The 14,687-nt window shown below is 38.1% G+C and overlaps 1 protein-coding gene across 1 annotated transcript in view; it reads right to left on the bottom strand.

Annotated features, from left to right (window-relative positions):
• PTPRQ (protein tyrosine phosphatase receptor type Q) overlaps positions 1–14,687 on the bottom strand; it is a 238,186-nt gene that overhangs the window by 107,541 nt on the left and 115,958 nt on the right. The window contains exon 26 of the mRNA XM_068971658.1: positions 7,573–7,896. Within this exon, the coding sequence (XP_068827759.1) occupies positions 7,573–7,896 (324 nt within the window). The remainder of the gene's footprint in view (positions 1–7,572; positions 7,897–14,687) is intronic.

Genomic DNA, 14,687 nt, shown 5'->3' with positions numbered 1-14,687 from the left:
TGTTTGTAGCCATGCATACTCAGTGTGAAGAAGAGAGCAATAGCTATTATACAGATGATTTAAGGAGAAAAGCAATTTGGCTTCAATTATCTAGATCAGAGTAGGTGGGAGGAAGAAATGCTTGCTTGGGTTGGCTGAATATTGTTACTTTTGTTCACGTCAGTGTACAGAAGTAGATCCAGATTCAGAAAATAACCCCATTTAATTCTCAGCATGCATTCTAACATTGTTCCCCGTGTCTTCAGTTTGAGTGCTCTTCTTTATGAGCTCTCCATAAGCCATTTTAGAACATTTTATAATATTATTCCAAGTGGGTGGTCTTTTTATTTGAGCTATTCACATGTTGAATCATTTGACCTGAAACTAGCCATCAATTACTAGCTCCTTATCAAAGAAGCTCCAGGTTTTGATTAAGAGGTTCTGGTAGTAAGTGCTTAGGCACAACTTGATGCCATTAGAATAACCTGCATGAAGTTTCAATACTGATTTTATATTATTTAATGTTCTCCTTAATTCACAGAAATGACTCATTTTCATCATTTTTCTTATATTATAAAATGACATAATACTTTTTTGAATCAATAACAGATAAAGATACTTAGTAAATTTCTTCATCCAGATTACCTTTTGCTTACAAAATATCTGTAATGCTTTTCAACTTTGGTATGCAGAATCAACATCTAATCCTTATTTACTTTATTTAATCTTAAAAATATTACTACTCTTCAAGGTTTTTGTTGCTTGACTATTCTAATATCTCTTATTCTTATACAATATGTTAGCTCACTATATATACTGTCTTTTAACAATATATATATATATATATATATGGTGTGTTTTCATTTTTCATATTAAATGCCACCTCAGAGTATCTCTCCTTGGCTTAATAACACATTTTTTACTGTACATTTATAAAATTCATTTATCATTAGAAAAATGTCGACTTCATTTATGAAACTAAATGAAAAGTGACCAACTCATTCTTATAACTTTCAAAATTAATTTATTATTCCTACCCCCATATGAATACTCAGCTGAAAAGTTGTAAGTTTGACAATGCCAGGAAAAATAATCTGTCTGTTGTCACAAATTCTGAAATATACTAATATTTTCACTTTTCTCTTAATCACAGTGGTAGAAACACTACTGTATTCTCTTTTCTATTTTATTGATAAACTGAATAGAAAATGAATTCTTAAGGATAAAGAAAAAGAAAAGGGGATAAAAGTAGTATAGAAAGTCTACTTAACTATTAATATTTTTCACAACCAGTTATTCTCTGATGGATAGTTTAAATTGTGGCAATGAGATACCAGACTAAAAGAGAGGAAAAGTGTCAGATAAAATTCACACTGGTATTCCACACAAAGGTACTCTTTGGATAAGTCATCAAGTAAAGATCTGGGAGTTGGAGTGAAAAAAGCCAAGATCATCCTCTCCATTGCATCAAGAACCAACAAACTAATCAACCAACCACCAATGGCAAAGGAATACCTCCTAATAAAATGAAAAAAATAATGCTATTAAAAAAAACAGGCTCACACTAATCATGACATATTTGAAGTAGTCTACCACCATTCTTATGGCAGAAAGTGAAGAGGAACTAAAAAGCCTCTTGATGAAAGTGAAAGAGGAGAGTGGAAAAGTAGGCTTAAAGCTCAACATTCAGAAAACGAAGATCATGGCATCTGGTCCCATCACTTCATGCCAAATAGATGGGGAAACAGTGGAAACAGTGTCAGACTTTATTTTGGGGGGCTCCAAAATCACTGCAGATGGTGACTGCAGCCATGAAATTAAAAGATGCTTACTCCTTGGAAGGAAAGCTATGATAACCTAGATAGCATATTCAAAAGCAGAGACATTACTTTGCCAACTAAGATCCGTCTAGTCAAGGCTATGGTTTTTCCTGTGGTCATGTATGGCTGTGAGAGTTGGACTGTGAAGAAGGCTGAGCGCTGAAGAATTGATGCTTTTGAACTGTGGTGTTGGAGAAGACTCTTGAGAGTCCCTTGGACTGCAAGGAGATCCAACCAGTCCATTCTGAAGATCAGCCCTGGGATGTCTTTGGAAGGAATGATGCTAAAGCTGAAACTCCAGTACTTTGGCCACCTCATACAAAGAGTTGACTCATTGGAAAAGACTGATGCTGGGAGGGATTGGGGTCAGGAGAAAAAGGGGACAACCAAGGATGAGATGGCTGGATGGCATCACTGACTCAATGGACGTGAGTCTGAGTGAACTCCAGGAGTCGGTGATGGACAAGGAGGCCTGGCGTGCTGCGATTCATGGGGTCACAAAGAGTCGGACACGACTGAGCGACTGAACTGAACTGAACGGAACCACCATTCTTTAGACCAGAATGAGCAAAGTAGCACAGCAGAGAGCTGAAAATGACCAAATTCTAGTGAGTGGGTCATAGACCTTAAGGGTGGAGAGGGAGAGAAGGGACTCTGGTAGAAGCAATGACACTCAAGTGGAAAGACTCCCAAATTTTCAGGATTAAGAATGTGGGATTCTCACCTATCAAGGCAGGAGACACAGGTTCGATCCCTGATCCAGGAAAATCCCACAGAGCAACCCAGTCCATTCGTCACAACTACTGAATGTGCTCTAGCGCCCAGGAGCTACAACTACTGAGCCCACGCGCCATGACTACCGGAGCCTGCATGCCCCAGAGCCTGTGCTGCACAACAGAGGAGCCGCCGCAGTGAGAAGCCCCTGTACCGCAACCAGAGAGTAGGCCCTGCTTGCTGCAACTAGAGAAACAAACCTGCATGGCAATGAAGACCCAACACAGCCAAAAATAAATAAATAAATAAAATTATAAAAATTTTAAAAAAATTTAAATATGTAACTTAAAAAGAAAGAATGTGGGATTTTGTAAAAATCCAACTTCCTAGTTTCCTTTACCAGCGTTTGAATTGATCAGGTAAGTCATGTAGTGCTAACCGAACATCTACCACCACCCTGTCTAGAGTGCTCAAGGAGATGAGGCATTTACAGACTCCAATTCCTGGCTTGCTGTAGGAGGAAGAAGCAGCTACTATCCAAGGGAGATACTCAGAAGGAGAAGGGCGGGGAGCCTCAGTGGCTCCAGATGTACAGGAATAGGGTCTATTTTAACCCAAGCAAGTAATGTGAGTGTGAGTCACCCAGTTGTGCCCGACTCTTTGCAACCTATGGAGCCCACCAGGCTCCTCTGTCCATGGGATTCTCCAGACAAGAATACTGGAGTGGGAAGCCATTCCCTTCTCCAGGGAATCTTCCCAGCCCAGGGATCGAACTCAGGTCTCCTGCATTGCAGGCAGTTCCTTTACTATCTGAGCCACCAGGGAAGCCCATTTTAACCAAAGGTAGCAAATTAGTTGCCCACAGGCCAGATCTGTACTACTGACATGTCTGGTTTGAAAAGCTGAAAGTTTTTACATTTAAAACAACTTGTTACAACAAGAAGTTGAGTATTTTCACCATAAAAAATTTAGCTTTCCTATTTCTCTGAACACATCCTACATCCTAATAGCATGATTTTCTGTATGACAGTAATCAGCCAGGGCTGAGTAGTGGTTGCCCCATAGACAGCACCTTTTGTTAATCTGCCATGGTGTTCACCTCTCTCAATCACCTTACATCAGCAGGCTGCTTCATTCATTATGGTACTTGTATGATGTACCTGTCACAGTTGTCCCTGTGACTTTAACATGTATTAATTCAGTGTCCCATTCTTCTCTCACTTGTAATTCTGATTATTGTTGGCTGAAGCAACTAAAATTCCTCACTTTACCTATGTTCTAATCTCTAAGCATCTGTTTCTTTCTATTGTCTAGTCACTTAGATTGTAAGAGTTATTTCTTCTCCAAGTTAACAGAGTAAACATAACTATACTTATTGACTAAACAGCTTGATTTTTTCCCCATATTTTCCTTTTCTTTGTTATGGCACTGTCATCCTCTCTATTCCCTGCTTCGGAAAAGAGTTCATGCTCCCTCATCCATTTTAGCTTATTCAATCAAGTTTAACTCCTTCAGGAGATATTTATGGAGGGTGTACTGGTGACAGGTATCATTCTAGGCAACAAGGAAATAGTAATGATCAAGACAAATTCTAAAAGTAAGCAAATACATAAAAATAAAAATGATCAGGTAATTATAAATTTTCATTAAGATGATATTCTTGAAATACACTGCATGGCTCTTTTAGATTGGGTGGTCAGGGAAATTCATTCTGAGTAGGAATCATTCAAGCAGAAGTATACATTATAAAAAGCTGCTCACGCAAAGATGGACACGGAAAAGCATTCCAACGCAAAGGAACAGGGCCTGCAAAGCCCCAAGTTCTAGGGCTTCAGTGTGTTCAAGCAACACAAAAATTATCCAGTATGAGTGGAGGATAATGGGAATATGATAATGAGGATATGATAGTGAGATATCATAATGAGATAATGAGGATATGATAATGAGAATATGATAAGATAATAAGGATAAAGGGGAAATGATAATGGATGAGGTTAGAGAGTTAGGTAAGAGTCAAGTCACATAAGGGCTTTGTTGAACATATTAAGAAATTTGAATTGAATTCCAAGAGCAATGGAGATTCATTGAAAAGCTTTATACAAGCAAGTGACATCATATGATTTACATTTTAAAAGATGAGTATGAAAGCCAAGGAGGTCAGTTAGGTTAAGGCAGTGATAGCAGTAAAGAAGGACAGGACTAATAGTAGTGCAAAAGGAGGGATGTATTTAGACAGTATGGTAAAATTAAGTCACTAGCAGAGTAGAGGAGGAAAAGAACAGTGCAAGATTCTCCTTTTCTACATTTGGATACTGAGAAGGCTTAGTGTTTAGATGACATTAATTTTGAGAGGATATTAGACACATCTGCCCAATGATGTCAGTTCATCAGGTACATATACTGATTGGGTTCTAGGGAGCAGTCAGACCTAAAAATAGATATTTGAGAATGATCACTATATGGTTAGTTCAGTAGCTCAGTCGTGTCCGACTCTTTGCAACCCCATGAATTGCAGCACGCCAGGCCTTCCTGTCCATCAACAACTCCCGGAGATTACTCAAATTCACGTCCATCGAGTCGGTGAAGCCATCCAGCCATCTCATCCTCTGTTGTCCCCTTCTCCTCCTGCCCCCAATCCCTCCCAGCATTGGAGTCTTTTCCAATGAGTCAACTCTTCACATGAGGTGGCCAAAGTACTGGAGTTTCAGCTTTAGCATCATTCCTTCCAAAGAACACCCAGGACTGATCTCCTTTAGAATGGACTGGTTGGATCTCCTTGCAGTCCATGGGACTCTCAAGAGTCTTCTTCAACACCACAGTTCAAAAGCATCAATTCTTTGGTGCTCAGCTTTCTTCACAGTCCAACTCTCACATCCATACATGACCACTGGAAAACTCATAGCCTTGACTAGACGGACCTTTGTTGGCAAAGTAATGTCTCTGCTTTTTAATATGCTGTCTAGGTTGGTCATAACTTTCCTTCCAAGAAGTAAGTGTCTTTTAATTTCATGGCTGTAATCACCATCTGCAGTGATTTTGGAGCCCAAAAGATAAAGTCTGACACTGTTTCCACTGTTTCCCCACCTATTTGGCATGAAGTGATGGGACCAGATGCCATGATCTTCGTTTTCTGAATGTTGAGCTTTAAGCCAACTTTTTCACTCTCTTTTTCACTTTCATCAAGAGGCTTTTGAGTTCCTCTTCACTTTCTGCCATAAGGGTGGTGTCATCTGCATATCTGAGGTTATTGATATTTCTCCCAGCAATCTTGATTACAGCTTGTGCTTCCTCCAGCCCAGCATTTCACATGATGTACTCTGCATAGAAGTTAAATAAGCAGGGTGACAATATACAGCCTTGACATACTCCTTTACCTATTTGGAACTAGTCTGTTGTTCCATGTCCAGTTCTAACTGTTGCTTCCTGACCTGCATACAGATTTCTCAAGAGGCAGGTTAGGTGGTCTGGTATTCCATCTCTTTCAGAATTTTCTAGTTTATTGTGATCCACACAGTCAAAGGCTTTGGCATAGTCAATAAAGCAGAAATAGATGTTTTTCTGGAACTCTCTTGCTTTTTTGATGATCCAGCGGATGTTGGCAATTTGATCTCTGGTTCCTCTGCCTTTTCTAAAACCAGCTTGAACATCTGGAAGTTCACGGTTCACGTATTGCTGAAGCCTGGCTTGGAGAATTTTGAGCATTAGTTTACTAGCTTGTGAGATGAGTGCAATTGTGCGGTAGTTTGAGCATTCTTTGGCATTGCCTTTCTTTGGGATTGGAATGAAAACTGACCTTTTCCAGTCCTGTGGCCACTGCGGAGTTTTCCAAATTTGCTGGCATATTGAGTGCAGCACTTTCACAGCATCATCTTTCAGGATTTGAAATAGCTCCACTGGAATTCCATCACCTCCACTAGCTTTGTTCTTAGTGATGCTTTCTAAGGCCCACTTGTCTTCACATTCCAGGATGTCTGGCTCTAGGTGAGTGATCACACCATCGTGATTATCTGGGTCGTGAAGATCTTTTTTGTACAGTTCTTCTGTGTATTCTTTCCACCTCTTCTTACTATATAAGGAGACTTTAAAGCTATAGGACAGGATGAAGTCTCTTAAGGTAAGATCTCCTAGGTATTATGCATTGATAAAGAAAAGCACCAACTATGTATCTTTGAGCACTCCAACATTTAGATTTGAAAAATGAGAGAGAGAATAAGCAAAGGAAACTGAGAAAGAGCTATCAGGGAGGTAAGAGAAAAGCCAGTGGGCAGGCCTTACAGAAACCAAGTCCAAGTGCCCCAGAGGAGAGGGTGGACAATCGTACTGAAGGCTGAGTTGTCTGGATTCTATCACAAATGCTTAATTGCATTAACAAACATTCATTGAATATTTACTATACCAACATTATTCTAGGTACCCTTGGGAATAGTAACAAGAGACACATTTAGTGACCCCTCCCCAAAAAAATAAAAACTCTGGATCAAAGTTTATTTCACGCTTTATAAAGATCTACAATAGCATCAATGAAACTCCATGTGCATGTGTATGAATGTGTGTGTGTGTGTGTGTGTGTGCACGCACGCATGCGCGTAAGCCTACAATCACTGACAAGGTGTTAAAGCCTGACTTAAAAGCAGCAGAGCTTCCAGATATGAAGGGAAAATGTAGGCAAAGCCAAAGGGTACTCAGTGGCCATCAGTACAGCCTGATGAGAAGCCACAGAGAAGACCATAATGCTTTGTTGCAATGTAAGACTCTATGACCTTGATACAATTCTGCAGTTTGAGAAAAGCCCTAATAATGGCTGAAATTGAATTTCCTGTTAGGATTCAATTCAATAAAAATTAAATGCTATGATGGTGATGATGTTATTTAAGCAAGTAGGACAACCAGTTAATTTAAAAATATAAAACTAATATAAAAAAATTAAAATAAATAAAATTAATATAAAACAAGAGCAATCTTTACCTATATTCTGAATGACTTCTATGGAAAAACATTTAAAGAGCTTTTTCTTGAATCCAAAATTAATATATACATACATACAGAGGACAGTACTTACGACCAGGCAGGGTTTGGGTAGATATCCAATTTGAAGCATTGCCATAGCCAGCATTGGTGCTGGCAGCCACTTGGAATCTATACCATCTAAATTTCTTCAATCCATACACTGTCTCTTCAGTTAGGTCAGCTTCATAGAGGTACTGAATTTTTTGATGTTCAATACATTCTTCAGAGTCCCATTCTCTGCATCTTTTAGCCCGAAGTTGAGTGGTAATCTTGTAGTTTTGGAAGTAGCCAAAGATAGTGTCGGGTCTCATCCATGTCAATGTTGCACTAGTTGACTGAACATTAGAAAAAGCAATATTCATGGGAACACTGGGAACTAAAAATTAAAGGGAAAAAATGAAAAAAATTAGAATTAATGAACACTGTGTAAATGGGATGAAGAAACCGGAGTTACAATATTTTTTTTTTTTACTATGCATGCAGTGGTGATCTCTTATTACAACTGCCCTTAGATTAATACGCCCACATTTAATAAGCAGAAACTTAAGGCGATGCTTCAGAGAGCAATGATTCTAAGGGCTAGGGGACAAAACAATTATGATATTTTTATTTTAATTTTGCTCCCAAATTTACTTACAAGTTGCTTATAAAAACTTACTTTAGTTCCTTATATAAACACTGGTACAAAGGAAAAATTGCATGGTTATATAACGCTATGTATTTTCAGAGGTATGGTCTGAGTTTTACTATTCAATTCCCAAGAAAGGCATCCTTATATTTAAATGACTAGATAGATATAAGCCCATCTTACAGTAAATGCTGATTATAAAATAAAGAAACATTATTGACTGAATTAATAATTTATATAATTGGGTAATTTTTATTTTATGTTGCACATATTTAAAATTATTAAAACTCTTTCTAGAATATCATCAACCACACTGACATTGACACACACAGAATAAGGTATCATCTACAATAACATGGTCCTACTTGGGATCATTATCAGATTTCACATTATCTACTGGTTTACTATACACATACTATGTGTCAGGCTCTGGGACTGGTGTTAGGAAGTCAAAATACACAAGCTTATGTTTTGTTTTCAAGTAGCCACTTATTAGACAAGAAATGTAAGTGTATTATAGTGGGAAATATAAAAGAACAATGACTTCAGTGACACGAGCACTTTCTTCAGCCATGCCTGTCCTTACATGAGTGCAAGGACCTTCGCTCAGAAGGCTGAGATAGGAATGAACAATGATTTGTATGAAAATTACACTATTCATAAAAACATTATGTTAATGTATGCATTAAAGATAAAATTAAAAAATAAATGAGTTAGAAAATTATTCATTAAAAACTCATTCATTCCTAAACATATCACATTCAGATTTCAGGAAATACCCCCACCAAAGAAGCCCGACAAAACAGTATTTTGCATGACGACTTCATGAGTGTGTGCTCAGTCTCTAAGTTGTATCCGACTCTTCGCGAACCCATGGACTGTAGCCCACCAGGCTCCTCTACCCATGGGATTTCCCAGGGAGGAAAACTAGAGTGGGTTGCCATATCCTTCTCCAGATCTTCCTGACCCAGAGATCAAACCCATATCTCCTGCACTGGCAGGAGGATTCTTTGCCACTGAGTCACCAGGGAAGCCCGCATGATGATTACTGTTACGGAAAAAAATAAGAAAGGGAAGAAGAGTTCCCAAGGATAGCGAAATTTTAAGCTGAGTCGTCAGAGAGAAAGCCTCACTGACGAGGAGACATGAAGTTCCTGATGAAGGTAGGGAAGCTAACCATGTGAATATTTTGAGGAAGAACATTCCCAGCAGAGGCAAATGCATGATGACACTCCTAGGTTGGAATCAGGCCTGGTAATATTTGAAGAATAAAAAAGAGGCCAGTGGGCTAGTACAAGGTGAGATCTGAAAAGAAACACTGAAGACTTGATTGTATAAGACCAAGTGTAGAACACTGGTGTGACTCACTTGAACAGGAGTAATTATGAGTTCTAACATATATTTTCACAGAATCACTCTAGCTGTTTTGTTTAGAATGGACAAGGGAGATAGGGTGAAAACAGAGTAATTAGTTAGCTATTGCAGTGTCAGCATAAGAGATCATGATGGTCTGCAGCAGAAATGCAGCAGCAGAAATGAAGTATTCAGATTCTGAATATATTTTGAAGGACAGCTGACAGGATTTGCTGACATGTGACATATGAGGTATAAGAGAGAAGGAGGAGTAGAGGAAAGCTCTAAGGTCCTCAGGTGCAAAAAGAAAGATAAAGTCACTATTCGCCAAGAAAGGGATGACTGTACAAGAAGTAGATGGTGCAGAGCAAGACTAAGGATCTCTTTTGAGCATGTTAACTTTGAATTGCCTATCAGATACCCAGAAGAGGGCAAATAATAGATGTATGCATGAGTCTGGAGTTCTGTAGAGAGGTCTGGACTTGAGTTAAAAAATTTGAATGTTCTCTTAAATTTTTACAGCATTATCTACAGACAATTTTTTGAATGTGAATATTAATTGTATGATACAAGTCAATCCCACAAACAGCTATATCAACATTAATAATTTTAATAAATAGCCAAATCAATCTGGATTCAATTGTCTCATCCAATAATAGTACATCACAACTCTATTTCCATGGCTCTAAAACAGCAAATCAATTTGGTCAAGAGAGGCAAATAAAAGTCAAAAAAGGTTTTTTTTAATTTAAAAGATACAAACTGGAATAGTTTATATTATCATCATGTATAGGCATAGCCTAAAATCTGATATTTATTTCTATTTGTTTTACAGACCTATAGATTATATATTAATATTGCCTAAATCTGAAAAGGGGTTTCCCAGGTGGTTCAGTAGTAAAGAATCCACCCACCAATGCAGGAGACACAGGAGACATGGGGTTTAAGCTCTGGATCAGGACGATCTCCTGGAGAAGGATATGGCAACCAACTCCAGGATTCTTGCCTCAGAAATCCCATGGACAGAGGAGCCTGGCAGGCTAGAGTCCATGGGATAGCAGAGTTGGACGCGACTGAGCAACTGAGTACACACACACAAAACTGGAAGAGAATAAAAAGTCTAATGCAATAGAAAACAAATAGTAAATTACTTAAAGCTCTATGATCATATACAATTAGCCTGTTTTCAAATATTTAATATTTTTTGTCACATCTTACTGTATTTAATCAAACATTAACCTGTAAAAAAGCGGCCTTACAAACAGAACACTTACTAGACTACTTACAGCACACTCCCTCTTGTATGTTTAGTTATTTATAAGAGCAATTAGAGAAAAAGTTATTTTTAAGGAAAATGTACCTTTGCAGAGAAAGAAGTTCATAATTGGCTAAAAAGTAGAATTTCCATTATTTATTGAAATCCTTCAGCCACTAAATTTTAATTCAGACCACTTTATGATAAGATACATTTTCAAACTAATCTAACACAAAGCAGAGAAACCTGACTAATTTGGGGGTTCAGAAAAAATTTTAAGAGGAAAGGTTGCATATGAACAGAGAAGATTTCACTAACTATGAAGGCAGAGATTCAAGAAGAGGAGGGTAATGTGATCCAAATCAAGTTTGACTATGGCTTATAATTCATATTGGCAATAACAAAGAGAGTCTGGGGACATGCTACATCACAAGATTATAGATTGCTTGTCAAGCAATAGAAAGCTGTATCAAGCTGTCAGAATGAGATGTTCAGAAGTACATCTTTTCAAATCCAGTCATACTCGCAAATAGGTTAAGGGACAAATTCATAGACCATTTGATTTGTTCAGCAAAGAAGAAATAAGATGGTAGCAATAGGAAAGAAGTGAATTTTTAGATCTACTTTGATAGTAGAATCCATAGCACAGGCAGATGAATCAGAAGATCACAGAATCAGAATTTGATGGCAGCTCAGAGATGATCTCCATCAACCTGTCTTTTTACATCTGACATTTATGGAGACAGATCTCCCTAAGAATTTCAGTACATATGCCTTCTTCCAGGCTTCCCTGGTGGTTCAGACAGCAAAGCATCTGCCTGCAATGCAGAAGACCCAGGTTTGATCCCTGAGTGGGGAAGATCCCCTGGAAAAAGAAATGGAAGCCCACTTCAGTATTCTTGCCTGGGAAATCCCATGGATGGAGGAGCCTGGTAGGCTGCAGTCCATGGGGTGGGTGGCAAAGAGTCAGACGCAACTGAGTGACTTCACTTTCTCCTTCTTCTATGCCTTTTCCAGTTTGTCAACCAAACACTGATGCAAAAAAAAAAAAAAAAAAAAAAACACCAAAGTGCAGCTATAATTAAGAATCCAAATCGGTTTACTTCAAAATAAGGAGAGGGGACTTCCCTGGTGGTCCAGTGGCTAGGACTCTGCTCTCCCAATGCAAAGGACTTGGGATCAATCCCTGGTCAGGAAACTAGATCCCACATGTCACAACTAAGACCTGGAATAGGCAAATAAGCAGATAAATACTTTAAAAATAAAGACTAAAACAAAATGTATTAAAATAGAGATTATCCAAGGGCCCTAATTTTATAACAAATCCTTTAAAAGCACAGAGAACACTAACAGATGGAGAAATATACCATGCGCATGGATTGGAAGAATCAATATAGTGAAAATGACTATACTACCCAAAGCAGTCTATAGATTCAATGCAATCCCTATCAAGCTACCAACAGTATTTTTCACAGAGCTAGAACAAATAATTTCAAGATTTGTATGGAAATACAAAAAACCTCGAATAGCCAAAGCAATCTTGAGAAAGAAGAATGGAACTGGAGGAATCAACCTGCCTGACTTCAGGCTCTACTATAAAGCCACAGTCATAAAGACAGTATGGTACTGGCACAAAGACAGAAATATAGATCAATGGAACAAAATAGAAAGCCCAGAGATAAATCCACGCACCTATGGACACCTTATCTTTGACAAAGGAGGCAAGAATATACAATGGATTAAAGACAATCTCTTTAACAAGTGGTGCTGGGAAAACTGGTCAACCACCTGTAAAAGAATGAAACTAGAACACTTTCTAACACCATACACAAAAATAAACTCAAAATGGGTTAAAGATCTAAATGTAAGACCAGAAACTATAAAACTCCTAGAGGAAAACATAGGCAAAACACTCTCTGACATAAATTACACCAGGATTCTCTATGATCCACCTCCCAAAGCAATGGAAATAAAAGCAAAAATAAACAAATGGGACCTAATTAAACTTAAAAGCTTTTGCACAGCAAAGGAAACTATAAGCAAGGTGAAAAGACAGCCTTCAGAATGGGAGAAAATAATAGCAAATGAAGCAATTGACAAAGAATTAATCTCAAAAATATACAACAACTACTACAGCTCAAGTCCAGAAAAATAAACGACCCAATCAAAATATGGGCCAAAGAACTAAACAGACATTTCTCCAAGGAAGACATACAAATGGCTAACAAACATGTGAAAAGATGCTCAGCATTACTCATTATCACAGAAATGCTAATCAAAACCACAATGAGGTACCATCTCACGCCAGTCAGAATGGCTGCTATCAAAAAGTCTACAAACAATAAATGCTGGAGAGAATGTGGAGGAAAAGGAACCCTCTTACACTGTTGGTGGGAATGCAAACTAGTACAGCCACTATGGAGAACAGTGTGGAGATTTCTTTAAAAACTGGATATAGAACTGCCATACAACCCAGCAATCCCACTGCTGGGCATACACACTGAGGAAACCAGAATTGAAAGAGACACATGTACCCCAATGTTCATCGCAGCACTGTTTAGAATAGCCAGGACATGGAAACAACCTAGATGTCCATCAGCAGATGAATGGATAAGAAAGCTGTGGTACATATACACTATGGAGTATTACTCAGGCCATTAAAAAGAATACATTTGAATCAGTTCTAATGAGGTGGATGAAACTGGAGCCTATCATAGAGAGTAAAGTAAGCCAGAAAGAAAAACACCAATACAGTATACTAACGCATATATATGGAATTTAGAAAGATGGTAACAATAACCCTGTATGAGAAACAGCAAAAGAGACACAGATTTGTAGAACAGACTTTTGGACTCTGTGGGAGAGGGAGAGGGTGGGATGATTTGGGAGAATGGCATTGAAACATGTATAATATCATACATGAAACAAGTCGCCAGTCCAAGTTTGACGCATGATACTGGATTGCTTGGGGCTGGTGCACTGGGACAACCCAGAGGGATGGTACGGGGAGGGAGGAGGGAGGGGCGTTCAGGATGGGGAACATGTGTATACCTGTGGCAGATTCATGTTGATGTATGGCAAAACCAACACAATATTGTAAACTATTTAACCTCCAATTAAAATAAATAAATTTATATTAAAAAAATAAAAGCAGAGAGGTTTTTTTTTTTGCTTGTTACCAAAGAGGAAGTATTTTAAGCGAGAGATTAGATTCAATGTATGAATATTTCTCAACTGCTGGCTTTGAAGAAGGAAGGGACCACCTGACAAAGAATTCAGGACCTCTCTAGGAACTAAGGACAGTCCTTGGCCAAAAGCCAGCCAGGAATTGGGGATCTCAGTTCCACAACTGTAAGAAACTTAATTCTGCCACAACCATAGTAGGTTGGAAGAGAACCTTCACCCCACATAAAAATTCACCCCATGAAACCTTGATTTGACCTTGTGAGACTTCGTGAGACTCAGAATCCAGGCATAGCACACCAGTAGACTCTGACCTACAGAACTGTTCTCTAATAAATGGGTGGGTGTTGTTTTTCAAATTACTAAGTTTGTGATAATTCATGACCTACAATAGAAAAGTAGTACAACTTTCCACTAACACATGACCAATCTCTACTTATCTAACCTGTTCTTAAACATACAAAGGCAAACTCAAAATCTTGAGGGGCTTTTAAAAACATTGTTTCCAGAGCACTCTATTAGTTTGTAGTCTTTCTTACTTTAAACTGATATCTACCACCCTATAAACCCTAGTTTGACACTGGAAATCCACCTTAAGCAGGCTTAATTCTATTTTCATTTCTACTTTACTCCAACATTTGTACCAAAGATCTATAAAGGTTTTTATTCTGCATTCATATTAATAAAAAAAGATTGAGCAATTACTCCAAATTTATGTATATATTATATATATATACATAAATGCCAA

The sequence above is a fragment of the Capricornis sumatraensis genome, chromosome 4 (assembly GCF_032405125.1).
Source record: "Capricornis sumatraensis isolate serow.1 chromosome 4, serow.2, whole genome shotgun sequence".
Lineage (NCBI taxonomy): Eukaryota > Metazoa > Chordata > Mammalia > Artiodactyla > Bovidae > Capricornis > Capricornis sumatraensis.
This window is presented reverse-complemented; position numbering and strand designations above follow the sequence as displayed.